This window comes from Microcebus murinus, chromosome 12 (genome assembly GCF_040939455.1).
Source record: "Microcebus murinus isolate Inina chromosome 12, M.murinus_Inina_mat1.0, whole genome shotgun sequence".
NCBI lineage: Eukaryota > Metazoa > Chordata > Mammalia > Primates > Cheirogaleidae > Microcebus > Microcebus murinus.
The window spans coordinates 88,416,720-88,435,537 of record NC_134115.1 but is presented as its reverse complement, the minus strand read 5'-3'; the positions used below and the strand labels follow the sequence as shown (position 1 = coordinate 88,435,537).

At 40.2% G+C, this 18,818-nt stretch overlaps 1 protein-coding gene across 4 annotated transcripts in view; it reads right to left on the bottom strand.

Annotated features, from left to right (window-relative positions):
* GPR107 (G protein-coupled receptor 107) overlaps window positions 1-18,818 on the bottom strand; it is a 75,547-nt gene that overhangs the window by 41,120 nt on the left and 15,609 nt on the right. For all 4 annotated transcript variants that reach the window (XM_012772233.3, XM_020289533.2, XM_012772231.3 and 1 more), the window contains exons 2-12: window positions 17,396-17,512; window positions 16,937-16,987; window positions 16,600-16,679; window positions 14,759-14,898; window positions 12,575-12,612; window positions 10,712-10,768; window positions 7,982-8,092; window positions 7,213-7,346; window positions 3,030-3,105; window positions 1,244-1,317; window positions 720-837 (exon numbers count right to left, since the gene is read on the bottom strand). In XM_012772233.3, coding sequence (XP_012627687.1) covers window positions 720-837; window positions 1,244-1,317; window positions 3,030-3,105; window positions 7,213-7,346; window positions 7,982-8,092; window positions 10,712-10,768; window positions 12,575-12,612; window positions 14,759-14,898; window positions 16,600-16,679; window positions 16,937-16,987; window positions 17,396-17,512 — 996 coding nt within the window. The remainder of the gene's footprint in view (window positions 1-719; window positions 838-1,243; window positions 1,318-3,029; window positions 3,106-7,212; window positions 7,347-7,981; window positions 8,093-10,711; window positions 10,769-12,574; window positions 12,613-14,758; window positions 14,899-16,599; window positions 16,680-16,936; window positions 16,988-17,395; window positions 17,513-18,818) is intronic.

Genomic DNA, 18,818 nt, shown 5'->3' with positions numbered 1-18,818 from the left:
GAAAGACACCCCAGGAACCCCAGTTGCTCCCAGCCCAGGAGACAGATGCAAGTGCAGACTTCAAGGTGCTCCCAACCACTAACTATACCCACAGGAGACCCCAAGCCAGACCTACTCAATTAAGCCACTCCCAAATTCCTGACCACAGAAACTGAGAGAAAAAATTAATGTTATTGTTGTGCTAAGTCACTAAGTTTTGGGATAATTTTTTACATAACAATAACCAGGACACTTTGCTTTTTAGGCACCCTGAGCCCAGCAGTCACTCAGATACTGAACAGGTGGCACTTTACATGCCATTCAGCCATGATGCCCACGGTCCTTAGGCCCAGCTTCTCCAATAACTCTTCTAAATGCCAGATAACAGGACTGTGTTATCAGATACTCTGTGTTTCAGCTTCCTCACTAAGAGAACTACTTTGTTTTAGGACCAATGGATGCAGAAGAGAAAGCAGTATCATATGTCTCCCTAATTTTTCGGCAGCTCTCTATTCAAAGTTGAGGCATCCACAGGCCAGTTTAAAGACACTAATGGTCAAATGTCTCCCAGTCCAACAACCCGAAGTCTAGGTCTGTCAGAATTCAGAAAGAGAATACCAATCTTCAACCCCCAATAGCAGAAGCTGAGAGAGGTGACTCCCTCTTCCCACAGTGGCACAGAGCTAACCCCTGCTAAGTGCCCAGAGAGGAAGTGACAAGTAGGATTAGGGTTCCTTTACCTGGAGTGGGATGACAATCATGAAGATCTTTTTGTCTTTATCAGAAAGGATGTGTTTAATGAAAGCCCAGCCAGTGCCGATGAGTGCGATGGTAATGAACAGTAGTGCCCCTTTCAAACTGGAAGAGAACAATGAAGAAACACCAATGGGTCTCGTTAGACTCTCACTCTGCCAGTTAGACTGTACAGCTCATTCCATGAGTCCACACGCTTCTTGTAAAAGGTAGGCAGCCAAATTCAAGAAATACATCATATGTGAGCAAAACTTCTTTTAGGGCACACAGTTAGCTCTGCACCCACTACCTGAACAGCTAATGGCCACAGAAAAGCAGAAGCAAGCCAACAAGTCCAAATTCTCAAGTCTGGACAGCCACCTGTGCACCACAGCCTGGGTATATAGCAAGGGCCCAGACAGCCTGCCACAGGAGGGCAGGGCCAGTCAATCTGGGGCAGGATGCTGCCTAGCCCCACTTCTCTTGTATGTCATTCATGCTATGAGTATTTCACATGTACCTGCATACTTACAGGTGAGTTATGTAGTACACAACAGCCCAACCTTCGATAGGAAAGCCCTGGGAGGAGATGTAGTGGTAGTCGATCTGAAATCAAACAACTGCATTTCAGAAAGGTTGACCTACCACATATCTTAGAGCACAGTGAAACATGAAATGACCTCAGAGGACCTCAGGAGAGGACATGTCCTCCCTCCACCACTGCCTAATGCCTCACTTCTCAATTCACAATTCACAATTAAGCATGTGAGTGTACTAACAAATATCAGGTAGCTTAAGAAACTCGACACGAAATTTTAATGTCATTGACACTCAGCCCAGGTCTCTCTCTTGAAGGAAGTGATTCACTTTGGCAATGGCTGTCTACTCTTTTCTTAAAAACCTCCAAGGTCCAAATGTCACAAGTCTTTTCAGTATCCTGGCCAAGAACTTTATCTTTCATGTTCCTGCTGCATACATAAATAAATAAGTCAATCATTGGTAAAAAAAAATCTATGTGGAATCACCCAGTTTCAACTATTTTTTCTTTAAAAATATCTGCAAATTTAGAGCTACTTAAAGCCACCAATAATGCATTTTAACAAGTGGCAAGTTTTAGTAGAGCATCTAAAATGCCTCCTGGCAGAACTCACAAAGCTGACATCAATTTATACATCTTTCATTCTATCCAAATGGCTATCTAGATATTAAAGTGACTCAAGGACCCTATCATTCATTAGCTATATGTCTCCAGAAAGCGTCTTTTAACTTAGACCCAAATGGGAAATTATCCAAATAACTGTCAGTTCTTGACATTGTAACTGGATACATTATTGCTTTTTCCTAGGAGGACACTTTCTAGTGGATCAGGAGAGTGCATGCTTCGAGACAATCACCCTCACTAGTGTGGTCGGAGAGTACCATGTAGGCCCAGACTGGGGAAGTTGTGATCTTACCCCCACTGGCTAGTTCGTTTCAATTCACATCAGTCCTAAATATTCAAGCTGAAGCTCAATTCTTATGCCTCAATCTTTACATAATAGAATCAATTTTCTCTCAAATTAAGTATGCTAATGCTGAACGTCAAATCAAGTAGGAACATGAGGGAATATTTGGAAACATGAAAGTCATGGAAACAACTTGGCAGATGGCACTCTCATCTCAAGAAATGACAGGAGGATGTTGGTACTGTGAGACAGGAGTCTGCCAACTTCCTCTTTGCTGGCAAATTAACAAACTCTCTTTCCTTCTTTTCAAACCACTTGTCCTCATTCTTCTGATGCAGCCTTGGAGACAAGTGCCTTGGGTACGTTACTTTCAGTAACAATACTGAGGAGTGATCTAGCCCTTTGGCAGGGGACCTAAGGTCTAAGGTCACCTTTTCTGGAAAAGGTAACTGATCTCCAGGTCTGTCTTCTATATGCAGCTATCTCATAATAACCCATGCTGAAATGTTTGTTTAGCTGATTATTTAATACACCTCACTCATGGAAATGGAGGGTAAAAACAACAACGAAAATAAATGACAAAAACAAACAAACAAAAAAGAAATGACAAAAACAAAAAAATGAAAACAAGTATCCTAGAAAAACTGTGGGTCTGTAAGTAGTATCAGAAGATGTCTTAAGTCTTGTATTAGGGGAGGTGGTGAACATTTACTGCCATGGCCAGTCCCTCCCAGACAAAAGGGGACTTTATGAGAAGTCTATTCTTTCACCTTGTTTCCCACCAATCTATCCCTTTTCTTCTAATTTAGTTTTCTTGCTCACACAGACATTGTACATTATGTCATGAATGACCCCTAAAATGCTAATACATACTGCATGGAACACCAAGGAAAGAGACTTGGTGAAAGGAAGAGCCGCCATCAACCAGTGAATTTTAAATACATCATTCCTATAAAAAAAGAGAGAAAAGAATTAAAAGAAGATTCCATCCGCCCAAGGGACAGCCAAAACTCTAGGCATCAGCTATGTTTATAAAGAGATGCAGTAAATATAATCTGACCAAACCACAAACATGAAAGCTTTTTTTTTTTAAAAAGTAGCTTTTGCTGGTAGAAAAGGCCTCGAATGGAGTCATACAATCATCTCTAACATCCAACTGAATGTGTGAATGGAACTGAGAGTTATGCTCTGAAGCCAGACAGGATGGTTCCAGTCCTGACAGGATGGAAATCTAGCACAGGCTGCCGCTTCCTCCCCAAAAACCACCCTGGGAAAGCCAAGAATGAGGCAGATGGATCTGACAAAACAGTATGGAATCCCTAGGAAAGCAGAAAGTGATTTGGTGCAACTACAGGGGAAGTCTGCAGCCCAGAGCAGAGGAGGGCTGGGAAGTCAGCAGCAGGATGGAAAGGGGAGGCACAGGGGTCATGTCCCTCTCCCCTCCAATGGCTAGTGCCTACCAAACACCCCAGGCCAGGGGTATAAAGCACCCACTTACACCCCAATGGCCTCAAAGGGACTAGTTTACCTTTGGGCTGACAGGCACTAAATTCCTCTATTCCTTCCCACTTGCCCCTAAGAATTAACTTAATAGGACAGATAAGACTATTATGCAGGAAAATAGAAAACTCTATTAATAAAGTATTAATATACAAAGACTTGAGTAAGAAGAGCCACAAGGAGAGAACTCACACTCTCAGATATCAAGACATTCTGCAAAGCCAGAGCAGTAAAAAATGTGCTTAGAAGTGCAGTTTATTTGTTATTCAGACAAATAAACCAATGGAATAGACTAGAGAACTCAGAAATAGATTCATGCGTGTAGGGAAGCTTGTTATATGATAAGGTGATAGCAAATTGGTGAGAAAAGTATAGACTGTGTAATAATTAACATGGGGAAAAAATCAGCTCGAACTTATACACAAGAACAAAGCTGGATGTCTACTCCACACTTGTATAAGGGGATTCCAGACAGATTTCAGCTCTAAATATAAAATACACATTTTGTGAACTTTGAGTTAGAAAAAGGTTTCCTAAGATCCAACAGGCACTGCCCAAGCCCAAAAGACTAAAATTACACAGCCTTGACTCTATTAAAATGAAAGATTTGTATTCAACGATGAATACTACATACAAGTTTAACAGACTGGAAGAATAAATTTGCAGTGTCTAAGACAGACAATGGATATCTAGAATATGCAAGAAACTCAAACAAAGCAATAAGAAAAAGAAAACCCAACAAAAAAATATGCAAAGAATACAGGCAGTCCCAAGGGGAAAAATTCAAATGTTTAATAAGTCCCTGAAATGATAATCCACATCACTAATATTCAGAAAAATGCAAAATAAAACAAGGTACCAGTTATACCCATTAGACTGGCAAAAATTAAGATATTAGTACTGGGGAGTATGTGGGGAAACGGGAACCCTCATGCACCGCTGGGCAGAAATATAAACTGGTGCTGTCATACTGGGGAGCAACCAGGCAGCACTTAGCAAAATTAAATGAGAGTCTACCTATGACCCAGTGTGCCTCCTTCTGAGACTATAGCTCCTGGGCTGCACAGACCCACAGGGGATCTCAGGAGCAGGAGGGAGGTTCATGACAGCCCTGCTGGGCTAGCAGGGAGATAGAGGCAACCTAGGCATGTGTCCATCACTAAAGGGACAGAGCAATAAACTGTGGATGCAGGGTATGGAATATTCCGGAGTAGGTAAAAATCCCTGAGTTGGATGCACACATAGCCAGGTGGCCACATCTTAAAAAAAGGTATTACTGAGTGAAAAATGTACAAGAATAGTACAGCTTATATACATATTTAAAATACACACAACACCAATAAACATTCTCATTTATATATTAAAAAAAAACATATCCAAAAATGCATGTTAAACACATCTGAGTGGCTATCCACGCTGGGAAGGAGTGGGAGAGGGGACAGGAAGTGAAGGGGAATAATAATAATAGGAAAGGGACCTTACACAGAGTGACAATGAAAGCATGCTACAAACTGACGCACATTCAGTTTCCGGGCTCATTTCCTCCTCAGTACTTTCCTGTCCCAGTGCCCACCTACTTGAAGGTCAAAAAGGAAGTGAAGGCCAGAGTAGTCTGTCACTACTGAATGGCAATGAGACTTACCCAGGGGCAAAACCTGTGCTCACTCACACACCCTGGCAACCTTGACTTGCAGTCCACAGTTAAAACATCAATGCAGGGGCAGTGCTATGATAGAAAGAACAAAGCTCTGAAGCTACACTGACCTGGGCTCAAATACTAGCTCTATCTACACTCAGAGTTGAGACCTGGGTTCCAATTCCAGCTCTGTCAGGCGATGATGGCCACGTCTCTCACTTCCTCTCTCTGGGCCTCACTAAATGAAACAAAGATCTCTCAGTTCCTTCTAGCTTAAGGGGCTATAGACTGTGAAATGTATCTGGTATCTGTGAAACCACATGCCTTTATATCACCTGGATTTCCAACCTACCAGAACTAGCTATAAGACTCCTGGGAAAATGGGAGTGGGGGAACAGAGGGGGAGGTCGGGTCTTAAATGAGACATTCTTGTATGTACTCTATACTCCAACAAAAGTTAGAGGTGAGACTTGTACAAAGTAGGTCAGCCTCATTTAACGACAAATTTAAAACTGTTACCACAATTTTATATAAGGGAACAAGTGACTATTGCCATCACTAACTAAAAGGAAAATTAAAATACCACTGAACACTTGGAAACTATTTTATAAGCACCTCACATTTGTGTAGCACCCTGACTTGAAAAGCCCTCTCATATACATTATTCTGGGGGGAATCACATAACCAATCTAAGAATCTAAGACTCCAAGAGGAAGGCAGAGTAATTATTAATGTCCCAGTTTTGTAGTCAGGGAAAAAAAGAGATTTAGAGTGAAGCAAGGCACACAGGAAGTCACAGTCAAAGTTGACACTTGAAATCAGGTCTTCTGACTCCTTGTCCTTACTTTTCTAATAAAGGCAGAAGTAAAACTTTCTTAAAAAAAAAAAAAAAAAAAAGAACCTTCTATGGCCTAAATTTGTAGGATACTTTCCTTCTTAGTAATGGCTACCTGATAATGTAGTCTAAATATGATTATGGAGGTCCTTCACAAGTAAACAAGAAACTCTTTCCATGTGGTGGGGATACAGGATAGTACAACAAGTAGGCGCCAGCAACTGCACCCAGCGGAACCCACGCACAAGATTCTGAGCATGTCCCTTAGAAAACAATGAGGCCACTAGGGATTAAAGAGTGTCTGCCCCAATGCTTCAGACAAAGAGGTATTTGCAGGTGATTATTTTATGAATTTAAATCAAGCCATATAATAATATTAAATCATATTCACATACCATCATGTACTCAGTTTACAGGCCTTATAACAAGTACTTCACACTATTCTCTAACTGAATATTAATATTTTATTTTCAATTTTCTCAGAGAGAGACAGAGAATTCAGGTGTATGCAGCTGCTCCCTGAAGAACCAAGAACAGGAAGTTAAAGCCTCGGGGGTTTCAGAAAAAAGGCCAAAAGCCAGGTAGACGGACTTTGAAGATGTTTTCTCCAGTAGCAAGCAGAGACTCTATCTCCACCAGGCCTTGGACTAATGCTTTCAGGACTAAGCAGTGACTTGATGCTCTTGCCAAGCAGTGGGTCACGGTAACTAACTTCCTCTCAAGAATAAACAGCCCTTGAGTGGAACCAACATGCTCGCTCTGAGTCCTGAACTGTGGGGTTTCTGCTATGGAAACTCTTTGCTTATATATCTTATTTTGCTTATATATTATTGAAATATTCACATTTGCTTTTTAAACAAAACAATGGGATATGAATAAACACCAAGGCTTGCGAAGGCCTCCCCAAAAGTAAGGCTCCTGTGCACTCTCCCTGGTGTTCCAGGGAAGATGCCCTTGGAAGAGAAGAGGAAGAAAACAAGATTGTGTAGTGCCAACTCCTCCCAGGTTCAGAAGCCAACAAAAGGTGAAATTATACAAAACTGAACACACTCTAAGTTGAAGGACTCAAGGAAGTAATAATTTACCGTTGTTTTCGAAGGATATGAATCCAGATGGTCCCAGAAAGGAAGAAGAAAAATGCCATAGAAATGTACAATTTGGGGAGAGGAATTTCTCCTGCTGAGAGGTAGCTGTCAGGATTCTTCTCTGTGATATCAATCTGAAACCAATATGAAATTCATTTTTACTTTTCAGGAATAGACTGTGCCTTATTCAACAATTTGGAATCTCAGCTATTTCACTTAAGCTTAAGAAAGTGAGGCCAGGCATGGTGGCTCATGCCTATAATCCCAGTACCTTGGGAGGCCACAGAAGGATAATCTCTTGAGGCCAGGAGTTCAAGACCATCCTCAGCAACATAAAAAGACCCCATCTTTACATAAAATTTTGAAAAATTAGCCAAGCCTGGTGGTGCACACCTACTCCAGAGGTGGAGGCAGGATTGCTTGAACCCAGGAGTTCAAGGCCCAGTGAGCTACAATCATGCCACTGCACTCCAGCCTGGGGGACAGAGCGAGATACTGTCTCAAAAAAAAAAAAAAAAAAAAAAAAAAAAAAAAAAAATTGAGTACCAGCAGATAACAAGCACTCCACATTCTTAATGCAGAGGTTGAAGTGTGTAAACTCACCCTAAATTGCTTTACATTTTCTTATTTATGAATCCTCTGCTGAAGCATCTTGCCCACTGGCAGAGATGTGTGACTGGCCACATTTTTCTCTTATGTGTTCTTAAAATCAATTCTTATAGAGATACAAATGCCTCACCACGTGGAACAGTCTCCATATGGTACTCACATCAAGACTGAAAGAAAACTTGTCACCAGACTGCAAGTCCTTTCCACGGCATTTATGAAAATAGAGACTGTACAGGCCTTCTTGGTCATCAGTGCTGATGTTAAAGAAAAACTGAAAGTAAAGGCAAAAAACATTTAAGGGTACCCAAATCCTCAGCTATACTTTTAAATTTTAGAAATAAACTGTGGTCTACAGCCATACCACCCTGAACTTTCCTGATCTCATCTGATCTTGGAAGCTAAGCAGGGTCAAGCCTGGTTAGTACTTGGATGGGAGAAATAAATTGTAAATTTTACTGGACAGAAGAAAATAAAGATAGACTACTTAAATTAACTAAATTCTCCCAGAGCAGAGTTTAAACATGTTTTCTTATTCTATGATCTCCCTGATATTTTGCTAAAACTATTTTCAAGCATACAGAACAGCTGACTGACAGAATTGTACAGTGAACAACTAAATACCCACTACCTAGCTTCTACAATTAACATTTTACTATACTTGCTTAAATACAAATCTATCCACCTGTGATGGTTTTTTGCAAATGTCTGCAAAGATAACCTAAGATGCAGTTATCTAATTTTTAAGCCAACATCTTATTTTGCTCTTTGGGTATAAAATACTCTTGGCTGGGCAGGGTGGTTCATGCCTATAATCCCAGCACTTTGGGAGGCCAAGGCAGGAGGATCCCTTGATCCCAGGAGTTCAAGATAAGCCTAGACAACATAGTGAGACCCTATCTCTACAAATTATTATTACTATTTTAATTAGCTAAGCATGGTGGCGTGTGCCTGTAGTTCCACCTATTTGGGAGGATGAGGCAGGAGGATCGCTTGAGCCCAGGAGATTGAGGCTGCAGTGAGCTATGATCATGCCACTGTACTCCAACCAGGGCGACACAGCAAGGCTGTCTCAGAATGAATGAATGAATGAATGAATGAATGAATGAATGAAGTGAGGGAAGGAAGACAGGAAAGCACATTTTATATTTTCTAAAGTAGGCAGTAAAGCCTTCGAGTCAAACAAACCTGGATCTGAATCCCGCCCTTAGGCAAGTTATTTCACCTCTATAAGCCTCAGTTTCCTCATCTGTAAACGGGGAATAATATCAGCACCTACTTCAGAGTTGCTGGGAAGATGAACTGAGATAATGACGGATAAGCACTTAGCACAATGCCTGGCTATGGAGTCCAGTCATCTCCATAATTACTGGGGAGCCTATTATAGGCCAGGCTCAAGATTAGCAGTTTCATACACATCAGTAATAAAAGACACAAAACCCATACCCTTAAGGCCAGCTGCTATAGAGGGGAAGACAGACGATAAACATGATAAATGAGCACAGCATACAGCACGTTAGAAGGGATAAGTGCTCAGGGAAAACAGCAAGACAAGGAGGAACGGGAGTGGGCTACACTGAAAATAGGGTGATCAGGGGAAGCTTTGTTGAGAAGGTGACATTTGAGCAAAGATGAAAGATTCTTGCAGATGAGCATTCCTGCCTGTGGGAACAGCCAGATCAGAGCCTAAGGCCTGATCTTTTCAAGGAAGAGCAAAGTGGCCTGTGTGGGGGGCAGAGTAAGCAAGGGGAAAAACAGCAGGAGTTAAGGTCACAGAGACAACGGAGACCAGAGCATGTGGTCCTTGCAGGCCAGTGGGAGGACTTGAGTTTTTTACTCTGAGACAAATGGAAAGCTGGTGGAGGATTCTGAGCAAATGAGCATCCTGCAAGCTCTCAATAACTGTTAGCTATTAATATCAATGGTGATGAGAATGATGGTTACTAAACTTAAAGAACATATAAAACCTGTTAGGCAAAATGATCTATGATGAAAGAAACCAGAACAGTGGTTGCAGGGGTGGAGGGACTTTCTGAGAAGATAAAAACATACAGAATCTTGATAGAGAGTGGATTACATGGATACATGCATTTGTCAAACCTAATCAAACTGTACACTTCAGACCTGTACATTTCACTGTAAGCAAATTATACCTCAATTAGTATAATAAAAACTGGTTAGAAAAGAGGCAGTGATTCTTACAAGTTAATAATAAAACACTATGTGTACAATGCTTTACAAAGCACTTTTACTAAAAAAAAAAAAAAGCTCCTAAGAATCCTATGAGATAGGTCTCATATTTTTTTTTATTTTTGGACGATTACACAGTGAGATTCAGAAATTAAGGGAATTATCCCCAAAGTCACCCAGCTAATAAGTGGGTTCTAAGACCCAGTCCAATATCTTGTCCCCATATATAAGCATTGATGGTTCCAAAAAACACTCATGTGCAATTAATAACTGTGACAGCTGAGTAGGTCACTCAAGGCCTCTGAGTCTCAATGAACTCATCTCTAAAATTCATCAACCCTAAATCATCACCAACGGTCCTTTCTAGTATAGGATGCTATGCTTCTGGCACACTCTAAATGGGACACAGCATGGGCTCAAAGAGGTGGAGGGTTCCAAAGGAACAGCCTGACAGAACTAGATTGGGACCTGGGCCTTGCCATTTATACTGGACATTCACAAAGTTATTCATTCTCAGAGACTTATGATTTGATAAGTGGGTGGGTAATAATATCCACCTTATAGGTTGGTACAGAGAAAGCTACTGTATTCAAGTAACTGATACATGGTATGTATGCCTAAGTTATTATTCCTAAATTCAAAATTCCTTTTAAAAATTACTCTTTTACATGATAGAGATAAATTAAACAAAGAGAATACATACCTGAAATGAAACTGCCCCATCATTATTATGAATAGAAAAGGAGTTCTCTTCCCTTGCCTAAAATGACATAACAATCTGTTTAAGGATAGTACTGGCAAAAAAAAAAAAAAAGTATGTTAATTAAAATTAAACTAATTAAAAAACCCAAACCACCCTTGCTTTTTCTTAAACCCTAAATTTACTGACCTTCAAAAGCTCTCTGAAAATAAAATTCACTATCCTTTCAAGATATTTGAAATCCCCTTTCACAGAGAATGGTATTCTTCACCTATTTCCTTTCTTCAGCTGTCTCTTCTGCCTCTCCGGTAACATTCTACCTGCAATCCCTTGCCCCAGAATCTTCCTGCTGGAGTGCTTCTCTGCTCCTGAAGCTTCAGCAAGACTAAGGATACTGAGTCAGGCCACATTCTGACATCACCTGAACTCTATTCCTGACTTCAAATGATCAAAATATTGCCCTTTGTACAATGGACTAATACTAAGCAATAAAAAGAAACTATTAATTCATGCAACATTGTGGATGAACTCAAAGTAATTATGCTGAATAAAAGAAGAATAAAGAGCTATGCATAAATCATTCATAAAAAGTTCTATAAAACTATACTATAGTGACAGATCCGTGGTTACTTGGGGATGAGAGGATTACAAAGAGGCAGGAGAAACCTTTTGGGTTTCGCTATCTTGACTGATAATCAAATATCAAATTGTCACTTTAAGCATGTGCAATTCACTGTATGTCAACTATATCTCAACAAAGCTGTTAAAATAGAACATTGCCATTTAGATGTCGCCTTCACTGAAAAAAATCAAGATATTTCCAACCAAAACTTTCCCAATTTTCCCACTTCTGCACTTCTACCACGCTCTCCTCTGCTTTTCTCTCCCGGCCCACCAGCCTAACTGGCCTCCCAGAGGGTCCCTTATTTTACATCGCAAGGCCTGGCACTAGGGCAAATCCTCATCACCTAAACCTGTATTATCACAACAACGTCCTGGTCCCTCTCATGTTACTCTCTCCCTCTTCAAGGCTGCCCCACACATTACTTTCAGAATGATGGTCTTCAATAAACACTATTTGTATCACGTTCTTTCCTGATCAAGAACTCATGACAATTTCCTATTGCCTGCACATCAATTTCCTCTACCATCTGGCCCTATATTATCTCAGATCTGTCTTTCTGCTCCCCAATATGTACCTTTTACTTCAAATAGGCCAGTGCCCAGCATTTGTCATGCACATTCCCACCATCTAGTCTTTGCTTATGATATTCTTCGTCCCCTTCCTTCTCGTCTCTGAACAAACTCAAAGCTCAGCCCTGGTGACACCTTCCTCCAGAGGGCTCTCCAGATGGCTTGGCTTCTCCCTCCTCAACCACCAAGTACTGTGTACTTAGTACTCAATTTTCCTCTGAAATTGTTTTCAGTATGTCAACACTATCTTCCTAAACAGAAGACACCTACTGTAGATTAGGCATGTACATATATACAGTTGGCCTCTGTAACGAGGGCTCTGTATCTATTGATTAAAGCAACTGTGAATCAAAAATATTTTTTAAATAAATAATACAAATAAAAAATCAATAGAATCTAACAACTATTTATATTGGATTTATATTGTATTAGGTATTATAAATAATCTAGAGATTAAAGTAAACAGGAGAATGGGTGTAGATTACATGCAAATACTATACCATTTTATATGAGGGACTTGAGCACTTGATTTCAGTATCCAGTATCCAAGGGATGACTGTATATGTATGTGTGTGAGCATGCATATATGTATATATATATATATAAATATAACACACACACATATATGTGCATGCCCCAAAATACTGAGCACAGTGGGTGGTTGATTCTTACCTTTGGATCCACTGTACTTCTTTTAGACTTTCCACTGTCTAGGAGCAGACACATTTGAAAGATATTACTGCATAATTCAACAGTATATATACACACATATATATACACATACATACACTGTTTTATATATCCTAGTATCATTTTATGAGGCTCCAGATTATCTAATATCAAATAATTAAAACAAACAAAAAAATCTTATGAACTACCATATCCTCAGGTCCCAAGACATATTTATTTATTTATTTTTTGAGACAGAGTCTCGCTTTGTTGCCCAGGCTAGAGTGAGTGCCATGGTGTCAGCCTAGCTCACAGCAACCTCAAACTCCTGGGCGCACGTGATCCTACTGCCTCAGCCTCCTGAGTAGCTGGGACTACAGACATGCGCCACCATGCCCAGCTAATTTTTTGTATATATATATATATATATATATATATTTTTTTTTTTTTTTTTGAGACAGAGTCTCGCTTTGTTGCCTAGGCTAGAATGAGTGCCGTGGCATCAGCCTAGCTCACAGCAACCTCAAACTCCTGGGCTCAAGCGATCCTCCTGCCTCAGCCTCCCAAGTAGCTGGGACTACAGGCATGTACCACCATGCCCGGCTAATTTTTTGTATATATATTTTTAGTTGGTCAATTAATTTCTTTCTATTTTTAGTAGAGACAGGGTCTTGCTCAGGCTGGTTTGGAACTCCTGAGCTCGAGCAATCCACCCACCTCGGCCTCCCAGAGAGCTAGGATTACAGATGTGAGCCACCATGCCCGGCCCCAAGACATAATCCTTGAGCTGCAGAAGCAGTAAATCAGAAATTATTAATATATTTTATATGGTATCTAGTAAATGATACTAGCACCAGCAGGGAAACTCATTTCTGAATAATCTCGTGTATGGCATTGCCAGAGATGCCACATGGGATGGCTTTCCTTCCTAAGTTATCACATTTGAAAACAGATAACTTTTTAAAAACATATAATGTAGGAGATTTATTTACACACATGGAAGAAGTAATAGCAAATAATATTAGCATAATGCATTTTTTACCCACAGCAAGGAGTGTTAAGATTGCTAATGGCTTCTTTCATGGAACAGAGTGAGTACCTATCCCTTATTTTTACATAAGATACTCTTTACAGAGAACACAGAATTTCAAGCTCCCTGCAGGAAGGGAGAAAGTTTCAGAATAAAAAGAAATAAAAGACTATTTTCTGCCTAGGAAATGGTTATGAGAGCACAAGGCACCTGGACAAGGAGGAGATGGTGCACAGACATTAAAATGCACACCACCACACAAATGTAATATTTCTGTATTAAATTTAATTGAGGTCAGGTTCTGACAAACTAAGAAATCATAAATACAGTAAGTCATAAATTATCTTTAAAGAACTCATATAAATCATTAGATGGACCTGTTGGTTAATAAAAGAGGTAATAAATATAAATTGATTAATCAACATATAGCAAAAAATGCAGCTTTTGTAATAAGAGTAAATATAAGAAAAGGAATACATTTTTTTGCCTTTCATTTTAGAATTTTTTTCAGAAAAGAAAATACCTAGTATTGTCTAGGACATGGTGATGTGCACACTATTCCTATATATTTCTGATAGGAGTATAAATTCACACAACTCATTTGGAAAGGAATTTGAACATACATGTATCAATATTCTCAAAAGCATTCATATCCTTTGAACCAGAAATTCTAATTCTGCGAGCCCATGCTAAAATAAGTTCTCTATATGAAAAAGTTCTATGCAAAGAGAAGTCCAATGCAGCACTATTCACAACAGCATAAAAATGGAAATGTGTCTCCTTAAGCAAATTATAGTAGACACTAAACAGGATATTTGAGATGTATGAAATAGGTTAAAGTAAATAGGCATACATATAAATTATAAACATGACTATGAATTTTAAAAATCAAATGTTCTAGGCTTATGAAATAAGCTTATAAGAAAACATAAATTACCAAACTTCTAACACTGGGAATAAAGAGAAATGACTGTTCTTTTCCCAACTTCTCTGTATTTTCCATATTTTTCTTTAATGTTTATATGTTTTTGTATAGCCTCCAAAATAAAATAATGCTAAGACACAGAACATGTCTGCTTTTACTTAGGAACAAAAAAGGATCTACAAAGTAGGGTATGAAAATTAAACGCTAGTTTCCACCTTTTATAATAGTTTACCTTGTTTTTTCTGAATCTGGTTGCCTGCTGAAACAGGGATAACATCGGGTTGCTGGCTCTGACCAAGGACTTTCTCATCCTTGCTGAAGATAATCTTTGGTAACTGGGTACCAGCTTCTGGTGGAGACTTTATTCTTACTCTGCATTCAAATAACATAGAAGGAAAAAAGTTCAAAGCAGTGCTCCTGGCCATTTAAGTGCTGCATGCTAGGCATTGTGTTAAGCTCATTAGTCCTTACAATATTTTATAGTGTAGATTCTCTTACCCATATTTTACAGATGCTGAAACTGAGGCTCAGAAAAGGTAAAAACGTGCCCAGGGGCACCAAGCTAGGAAGTAGCTAGTAGATCCAGGCAGCCTCATTCTAAAGCCTAAGTTCTCAGCAACGACACAATTCTGCTGTACGTATTTTCCCTAAGTATCTTAAAATGTTCAGCAAATTGATGCACAAGGGAAATGGAACAAGAGGTAAGAAACCAATAAGACATTAAAGTGAAATCTCAGGGAGCATGAGAAGGCAGTGGGCCCTATCAGTTGCCTGCCTAACATCCATGTCTGCCTTTCCCCTTCTTAACAGACTGAACTTTGTTTACCCTATCTCACCCCAGGAGTGGCCAGTGACAGCTTCCATGTGTGAGTGAACAATGAGACCTAAACCAGCACATTCAGGCACACCTCATCCTGACTGGGGGAGGAGACTTCTCTCTTTCCCTTGGCTGGATACGAACAAACAAAACAGAAGCAGAGCCATCTAGTGATGGCTGGTGAAACCCGCCTGAGGAAGAGACGAACACGGAGGGGGGGCAGAGCAGAGAGATGAAAGGCACTTGAATCCCTCATAGCAGTAAGCCACTGCTGACCTGCCCCTCACCTGGAACCCTACTGTCCCACCTCAGCTAGGTGAGGTGATCAATGTCTTCACTGTTTAAGCCAGTCTAAGTCAAGTATTTTGTTGCTATCAAAAAAGCACCTTAACTAATATAAGACAGTGTCAGATTAATTTTCATAAATAAAAAAAGATGTTATCATGAAGAATATAAAGTTAGAGTCTACAATAGTTTTATGGCAAACCACTTTTTTTTTAGATGCTTCTTCATTAGTCTTCCTACCTCCAGTCTTGTTCATCTCAAATCCATGTTCTTCTGGGCTGCTAGTGGTCTATCTCAAAAACAAGTCTGAGCACACTACTCCTAGTTTAAAACCTGTCAGGCTCCCTTAGAAACTACACATCAGGGACCTATCAAGTGGCCAGGTAAACGCCAGAAATCCTCACCAACAATCTTACGAAGCAGATACTATCATTATGAGGTGGGTAAGGACACTGAGGCCCAGAGTCACACAGTTGCTGTATGGCAGAAGCCACTGTTTGAATCCAGTCCTATTTCTTACCATGTTCCCTTCCAACTGTATTCTCAATAACGCATCCAGCTTACTGAACAAAACACGTTATTTCATGCAACGCTGCCTCAGCAGAGACTGCTCCCTCTACCTGTAACGCTCTTCCCTTTCTTATACATCTTGTAAAAGCCTGGTCCATAGAAGGCTGCTTCAGCCAACTCTTGCCTGAAGCCTTCCCTTCCCTTCTATTAATACAACCCGTGAGTTTTCTTCCTCACCACTTCTCTGCTTGGCTGTGATCATCTGTATTGCTGTCCTGTCTCCCTCACTCATCTATACAAACCCCTCAAGGACGGAACCTGTGTCTCCCTCACCTTGTTTTTAGTCTCCAGCACTCATTCAGTATTTGGCACAGGGCAGTCACCTGAGGAATGTTACTGTACAACAAATTCTCCCCAACTCTACTCTAGGACTGAACTGAAGGAACATTAGAATTACTTACTCACTTCTGGAGATGTCTAGGATTAGAAGGGTGACAGAGGCAGACTGTTTCTTTAAAATACAGTAATTCACATCTTCATCCTGAGAAAGGAAGAACCAATTGTATATTATCTTCTTTCTTCACATGAGAACAAGAACAGAAAAGTTTTAGGAACAAGGCAAATGAGTGGCTCAACCTCCATTCCAAACAGTAAACCACCTGGGGTACTCAGAAACGCTTGGCAGTCAAAGCAGCCACTACCTAGAGGAAATGGGACTGCAAGAAGTAGGGTATTCCCACTCAGTGGCTTGGGCTCAAGTAAAGACAGTGATCAGGTCATGCAGCATTTAATACTCACCAGGTAAGAAGCAAAGCCATCATTCTTTGTACGGTCTAGGCTGAACCCAACCTAAAAGAGAGCAGAGACTAGAAATAACTTTCCTATTCAGAGCGGAAAAGGTGATTCTTCTGGCCTGGCTTCCTCTCAGTTTTCTTACTTAGCATTCATTTTGCATTTATCTGCTCAAGTAAAATCACTAACTACTAGAATTATTCAAGAATTGCAACTTAAGTGTTAAAAGTAAAACTATCTGATGTCTAATATATAATTTGGTACTCACAAGTTTGCTTTTCTCCTTATTCTGATACTTTATATTTAGGCAATGGGGATGGAAGGTGACTCTTTCACCTAAACTAAAAGAATAAACCACTTTATCTCATTAAAAAGTACTTACAGGGGGGAAAATGGGCATTTATTGAAACCTTAAAATCTGTACCCCCATAATATGCCGGGAAAAAAAAAAAAAAAAGTACTTACAGTGGTATCCTTGTCTCCTTCAGGCTCCTTCACTGACAGGCTGCTGACATTAACCACCATGTACCCATCCTTGAAGAACCCAAAGGTATTCAGATGAACCTTATGCCTCACATCATCCTAAAGAGATTTGTAGTGGTAAAATTAGCAATATGTAAAAATTAACTTTTGATTCATTAACCTATTCATTTGCTTGAAAAACTATAGTACCTGGTGTCCTGCTAGCCAGCCAATATTTTCACATGCTTAATTATATACATAGCTGTGGTAATTATCTTTTTCCAAAAGCTGAAGACAACACATCAGAAATTCAAAAAACATCAATATTTTTAGTGGAAGGAATCACACAATGGAGTCATTTCACTCTCGTACATTTGTGTGGTTGCTAGGGGCAAACTCGGTGCTCAGCTGGAATGTGAACTCCAAGGCAGGAGGAACCATGATTGAGTCATATCTGTAGCCTTCCCGACAGTACAATGCCTGGCATCCAGTAGGCACTCAAAACATGTTGGGGGGTAGGCAGGAAGGAAAGGAGTGGCCAATGCTGCTCCAAGAATATGTTCATTTATACAAATCTTCCTATCGGTTTGTCTGTACCAGGCTCCTCCCTTCACCTTACAGGATGAAGAGTGGTACCTGCATAATAATTTTCTAGCAATAATTTAACTGTTTAAAAGGTTCATTTACAACTAAAAAGGATACAGTATATGATAGAGGTTTTCAAGGAACAAAGCCTTATGCAAGAGGAATACCAGGAACCAGTCACAGGGAGACAGAAGCTTTTGGATACACGATAATCTTGAGCTGTTTTTTTTTGAGACATGGTCTCACTCTGTTGCCCAGGCTAGAGTGCCGTGGTGTCAGCCTAGCTCAGAGCAACCTCAAACTCCTGGGCTCAAGTGATCCTCCTGCTCAACCTCTCAAGTAGCTGGGACTACAGGCATGAGCCACCACACTCGGCTGCTGAGCTTTGATAAAACAGCATCAAAAGGGCAGATGGCTATCCCACTTGTGTGATACTGTCTCAACATCAAGATTCCAATCTCAACTATGTCAACATATTGTAAGGCCAACAGAACAATGGTGCTAGTAAATACTTCTAAGACTGGAGTTCCACAGAGCTACTGTTTATCGTGTAAAGTTGAGTTTTATAGTGAGATTTATTTGCCTAAATTTGAACATCTTTAATAAGTATGCAGTTACTTTGTGTGAAGAGTAATTTTTTATTTCTAGACTTGGGATTTCCTGGGCATCAGAGGTAGTTTAATGGCAAACACCAAAGGCCTGTGAGGAGAGGCTGCGGATCAGATCTTCAGCAGGAACAATATGAACTCCCTCCCTTCTCCTCGCCCACAGAGCTACAACACATTGTATCGCCACTAGGAGGATTTTACTTCCTAGCCCTCTTCCATTGAAGGAACATAGC